We start from the raw sequence: 6,786 nt of genomic DNA, 5'->3' as shown, positions 1-6,786 counted from the left end.
CAAAAGCATGCATTCGAGTACCTTGCATATCTCCATGGGCACTGACGTCACAAGATCAAAGAGGCTGGAACTGATGACTGCTGATGATTTGCAATTAGTGCCAATATGTGCACAAAAAATGAAAAAATGAGTAAATGGGTAAATTTATGAATCTATCACTGAGCCACTTCCACAATGAAACCGGTCCTATTGTTATATTTTTTTTGATAGCCTTTGCCCATTAAAATGTTACCTCCATATACTTTAATATAAAATTTTGTATTGTTGTTTGTGCTTTTATATATACTTGTAGATGTAAACAAAATGGTATATGAAATGAAATAATTGCCTGAAATTTCTAGAAAAATGAATCACTTGTAAAGCTATTTTCTGCGAAATGCATTGAATCACTAGTAAATGAAATCCATCATCAAATATGTATCTTTGAAAATACAAGTATAAACCAGAGAAAACACTACCTTTGCGAAGTTGATGAAAATTAAAGTACTTATTGTACTAATACCAATTTCAGCCGTGTCAGCATAGTGCCGATGAATATCAGCTTTACCACATTGGACTAAAAGGGGTTCCTAGCCAAATCAATAAATTAATTATTTAGACAATTGTCCTGTAGAGATATAACCTAAGGACACCAGACACGCATGATGCTGTAAAAGCTGATTTTGGCTTAACTGCTCCCGTTGACAACATTCAGAAAAAAACAAGAAAGGAATGCTCAAGTAGAGCGAGCTCAACTCTTAAATACCCTGTACCTCCCACCAAAAAGGAAAAAACCAAAAAAAAGTAATTATAAAATTATATTAATTAAATTATTTAATTAAATTAAATACAAATTATTCAATACATACAAGTATATACAAAAGTGGAGACATGTTCATGTACAGTTTCTACCACATACATTTACATCAGAATCGTGTCTCTGCGTGTTTATACGCGTGTATGTATGTAGCACAAAGATGAAAGCGGTGAATCAGAATAAAAAAAAAAACTTGACCTGTCTAGGGCTCAGGGGAACCTGGACACCAAGTTTGGTCATTCTAGCTCTTGTACCTTCTGCAATCCTTGCGCTCATACAGACGGGCGGACAGACGGACAAATGGACATGGCTATATCGGCTCGGCTTGTCACCCTGATCTCCAAATTAGTAGCATTATTAATACGACTCAGTGTTTCTAAAACTTTGTTGTCTCCCTATTTTTGGCATTATTTGGTGCGAATTACAAGCGGAATATTTTGGGTTCTAGAGATTCCATTCAATTTGTTTTCATATTATTATTGCTGTTTTTCAACGCTGAACAGCCCTAATTAATCGAAATCGTGCACAGCCACCTTGCTATTTATTTAACTTGATTAGCGTTGGGCTAATCTTTGATAAGAATGTTTGCCAATACTATACAAGTATAAGAACGTCTTCGTGGGCCAGATGCCTCTACTCCTAATTTTGTTGTTTGAGCACCAGTTCCATTAATTGATATGATTGGCGTGGAATATTATTATTAGCATGTGCGCCAGTCTGCCCCAAAGAAATGTTTTTTTTTTTCGTTTTTACTTTCATTTATTTTCTTCGAATCTATTTTCCGTAGCCAAATCCACCCGCTGATGCTGATGCGGAGGCCGATGCACTACTGTACCCGCCTCCAAATGATGGGGAGCCACCTCCAAAGCCTCCTGGATAGCCACCTCCAAAGCCTCCTGGGTAGCCGCCACCGTAACCACCGCCGTAACCGCCACGCCTGCCGCCAAAACCACCGAATCCTCCTCCACCGAATCCACCTCCACCGAATCCTCTTCCACCGTATCCTCCTCCACAACAGAAACCTCCACCACCAAAGCCGCGTGCTGCACGTGTCCCGGCGCCATCATCGCCTGAATTCAGACCACTGTCGACGTCCTCCAACGTCACACGCTGTTGCTCCAGCGGATGGCCATAGACCATGACCAAACTAATGAGAAGAGACGCCACTATGAGTTGTTTCATGCTGAAGACTTTGGCTGCTACTGGTTGAAGATTCTTAAAAGCGCTTTCAATTTATAGTTGAATTAATTGTAGAACATCCACAAAAAACTCAACAATAGACGCTGTGTGGCTATCCTGTGACCAGTTTTCGGGTACGTCGCACCATTAGATCCGCTATAAAGAGCCAAATATATTCATTAAACTTTTTTGGCTAATAATTCATTGTTTAATGCTTATAATTTACAAAAGCTTTGACTAATTTCATCATAGAGAACAAAGTAAGTATCGACGGAAATACCAGGTCCCCTCAAAAGCTAGCCAGACAACTTGTTGGCCAGTCCTGCCGTGCCGCACCGCCCCACCCCGCCAATGGAGATCGCTCCATACTCATTAGTCAATTTAACGTCTGACCAAAAACAGACTCAACAAGATTACTTGTATATCTTAAACATACGAGTATATGTATGTAGTACTTATGCACCAAGGTAAACAAAGCAAATAATAACATCTCATACTTTCTCAACACGAGCCTCTTCGCCACCCAGCTTTGTTGCGTCGGGGGTTCACATTTTGATGTGCTTTTGGGCATCATTAATTTGCATACCATTTTGGCCGTCTATAGGAGGTAGTAGCACGCAATTCAAAAATTGCAAAGTTCTGCTCAATGAACCCTCCAAGCTCTAAGTGATGGCGCTTTTGTGCTGATTTGTTATGAAGAGGCGTAAATAGGTATTGTGTTAGGCAGTAAACAGGCTGAAATTGGTTAAGTCATTAAGGTATGAGTAATCAGGGATGCAGAATCAACTGAAAAATCGTGCGAACTTGCGTGTACATTGAACCGGAAAAATATTTTTATACTCTGTACAAAAGTACAAGTACAAGAGTATAGTATATTAGGTTTGCGGGAGCTTAAAAAAGTAACAGGCAGAAGGAGGTGTGGCAGACCCCACAAAGTATATATATTCTTGATCAGCGTGACAAGACGAGTCGATCTAGCCCTGTCTGTCCGTCCGCATGGACACCTGGATCTTAGAGACTATAAGAGATAGAGACACCAAATTTTGCACAAAGATGCCTTATGTGTGTATTCTATACGAGTTTGTTTTATTTTTTGGATTTTCCCCACTTCCCCGCTATGGGGGTTTCACCCATTTTCCATTCGTATAATCGCCTATATATCGGAGACTATAGGACCACTAATTCCACCACCCGTAATTCTTGGAATTCAAATTTCAAATTATGTGTCCGTATGCCAAGTTTCACTATGATAGACGCAATTGCTTTGTATAAGTATAAGTGCAATTATACACCCTTTACCGCGAGAGGTCAAATAAATCCACATTTTTTAAATTTTCTTAATTTTTTTATCTTCTATAATTATTTTAAACATATGTACAGAGTATTTCAAAGTCGGGACACCCGACTTTAGCTTTTTTACTTGTTATACACTGTACTCAATGGGTACATCTTATTATTATTATTTTGATCAGTACAACGAGACAAGTCCATCACCATTTCTACGTCTGTATGGATCTCTGGAAGACTAAAAGCTAAAATACAATAAAATAATCAAACTCTGTAGGTCTCCTTAGTCTGTGAAAGGACAAGTTTTTGTTTTTGTTTTCGATACATTATTCACTTCCACATTATTAATAAATAAAGAGAGGCATATATTAAGTGCTTGTTACTAGATTTGTTTTATTAACCATAATCGAATTACTTTTAAATGTGATTTTGCGACCATCAATACTTTTACCAATTAGATTTATTAGGATAGCAATGCTACTAAAATATCTGGCAGATTTTACTAATAATAACAAAAATTATGTTAAAATATTGCTTGTTTACCAGAAGTTTAAGATAAATCGATTTTTCACCATGTATTTTTTAAAATAAAATAAAATAAATAAACTTCCCTTAATTTATGAATTAAAACATTTCAGTGACGTTTATTTGTTTTCTCATTATTTGTTTCTGTCTCATTAACAAAAAATCAGCGCCAGGATTAACAGGGAGTTCAACATCGTTGGTATAATTCAATTAAGTAGCTTTAAATTTGTTGTTAAATGAACAAGCTCTGGAAAATTTCCAAAACGTGTATCATATGTAAGCCTAATGGGAAGTTTTGTACGTTTTGTCAAAAAATGTTAAAATACAATAAATCATATCTAAAATGCATACACTCTATAGAACGGTGAATAGTGTTTCTGCTTACATTTTATAAAAAAAAGAAAATATATTTAATTTTAATTAATATTTCGTTTGGTTTAATTACACATAAACAATTTTCGCTATAGATTTTTGGTGCTACTGAGCTCATTAGAAAATCATTTAATTGAAAACATTACAGTTATTCAAATATTTAATTTATAAAAAATTTTTATAGCACAATGAGCTGCCAAGACGAGAATAATTTATTATCTTTATTAATGATCTGCGAATTTATTTTAAAGTCTCACCCCAAATTGGGATAATTTGAAACGAGTTTGACGGACTGCTATTATTTGGATACGTATTCCGTTGCAAGGTCGATTGTGTCCCAATACAGCGCTGCATTACAAATACATATACTCGTATGTAACATATATAGCAATGTAGTAATAGTTTAAAAAAACCGATGTGAATTGCTTATAGAAAAAATGATACGAGACTCAAATGATAGACGCTGTCACAACAGACCTTAAGTCATGTTAATAATCCAAACCGGTTCGGCTCGGTTTGGTGTTAGTCAACCGATTGCAACTGCGTTTTAATTACCCATTCGATAGAGGGGATCTTTAAACTTTATGGCTCAAAAGCACTAAGTGCAAATCAACGATGGATAAGCCTCTATAATTGGAGCTACGCTATATCAACGCGTAGTGTTTAATGATTTTAAAGCTACCATTTAATAATCAATTCAAGCCATTCAATTCTACAACGGTTGGCGGTAAATTTACGATTAAACTTTTGTTATTAATATAAATTTCCTAAATGATCTACAATTTGACAAATGAATCACAAATTTTCGTTAGTTTCAAGTCCTAAAAGTGAGCGGTGATGACAATGAAAAAGAATATACAAGTATCTGAAGAAGTTGTGTTGCACTATTCTAGTTTGCAAAAGCGTTATGTTACGTACTTATATCTATATATACAATGTAAAAGCTCACTATCCATTTTTCTTGAAAACTTTATATGTACAAGTATTTCCTTAAAATGTTTCTATTATATATACAAGTATATTATATATATTACAATAACAGATGTAATAACAGTTACTGTGCAGTCGGAAAGAAAATTGTTATTAGTGCAGACATATCCGTATATATGCAGATAACTTAACCACAATTAATTGGTACGGCTAGGTTTTTATACTCTGTACATGAAATGTACAAGAGTATATTAGGTTTGCGGGAGCTGAAAAATGTAACAGGCAGAAGGAGGCGTGGCAGACCCCACAAAGTATATATATTCTTGATCAGCATGACGAGACGAGTCGATCTAGCCCTGTCTGTCTGTCTGTCCGTCTGTCCGTCCGTATGAACACCTGGATCTCAGAGACTATAAGAGATAGAGACACCAAATTTTGCACGAAGATGCGTTATGTGTGTATTCTATACGAGTTTGTTTTATTTTTTTGATTTTCCCCCCCACTTCCCCCCTATGGGGGTTTTCCCGATTTTCCATTCGTATAATCGCCTATATCTCGGAGACTATAAGACCTAGGAACACCAAATTTTAGTCCCAGATGCCTTATGTGAATACGCAGAAAATGTATATTTTGGAATTCCCCTCCCTCCCCCCTCTACCCCGCAAATCGTAACTCCCGTAATTCTTGGAATTTCGAACTAAAATTTTGGAAATACCCCCAGTTAGTTATTATGTGTCCGTATGCCAAATTTCATTATGATAGACCGATTTAACAAGAAGTTATAGCCATAAATATATTTGCTGATGCAGCGCTGCTGCAGCGCTGCTCAAGCGCTGCCCGCGGCTGTTGTTGATGTTGCTGTTTGGTTGACTGCGAAAATGCTTACACAGACACGAATTGATGCGCATAGGCATACATACACTCACACAGACGCAATTGCTATGTAAATGTGCAATTATACACCCTTTACGTGAGTTCGAATACCGAGAGATGTAAAATCGATCAAATTTTTTTTTTTATTTTCTTAATTTTTTTTTATTTTCTATAATTATTGTAAACATATGTACAGAGTATTTCAAAGTCGGGACACCCGACTTTAGCTTTTTTACTTGTTTTAGATAGTGCCATTATCTTTCAATGACTTCAATTCATGATTGCACAAACATATTTAGACTTTTCAAAAAAGTAATTTAATTACCTATAATTTAATATCAAAATATATTTCACATAACAGCAATGCAAAACAATAAGACAACTTTTTTAATAAACGAAATATTTTTGACCAATATTAATTGATACGCCAATAATAATACATACTGTGAAAAGTAAAATAACAAGAAAACTTTTAAAACTAACTTTATATAAAAAACATATGCATTTGAGTTGTAATTTTAGATAAGTTTTCCAATTTTTGAGCAGGGTGGCACGTGGTAAGCCAGTTTGTGAGGAAGGTCCCCTTACAAACAATTTTTCCATATAAAGTCGACCACACATTCATTATTATGGCTCATTATTTTGCCTTAAAATGGAACTGAGCTGGATTTCTTGAAGTTTTTTATTGATCATATACATGAATTATTATTTAAACGCATCGTGCATTATTTAATCAAAATTTTAATTTTTTAGTCACCTGCTAAAAGCTGCGTAAGTCTTTGTATATAAATAATTAATAAATATGTAAACGTAATAATACAATT

At 35.4% G+C, this 6,786-nt stretch overlaps 1 protein-coding gene across 1 annotated transcript; it reads right to left on the bottom strand.

Annotated features, from left to right (window-relative positions):
* Window positions 1–1,570: 1,570 nt before the first annotated feature.
* Window positions 1,571–1,978, bottom strand: LOC115633820 (glycine-rich RNA-binding protein 2). Its single transcript, XM_030531310.1, has one exon. It carries the CDS (start codon window positions 1,976–1,978, stop codon window positions 1,571–1,573), a length of 408 nt encoding a protein of 135 aa, XP_030387170.1.
* Window positions 1,979–6,786: the final 4,808 nt, after the last annotated feature.

This window comes from Scaptodrosophila lebanonensis, unplaced genomic scaffold, assembly GCF_003285725.1.
Source record: "Scaptodrosophila lebanonensis strain 11010-0011.00,11010-0021.00 unplaced genomic scaffold, SlebRS2 tig00000001-arrow-pilon, whole genome shotgun sequence".
Lineage (NCBI taxonomy): Eukaryota > Metazoa > Arthropoda > Insecta > Diptera > Drosophilidae > Scaptodrosophila > Scaptodrosophila lebanonensis.
Note: the sequence above shows the minus strand (reverse complement) of the source record. Positions and strands in the feature narration are given on the sequence as shown.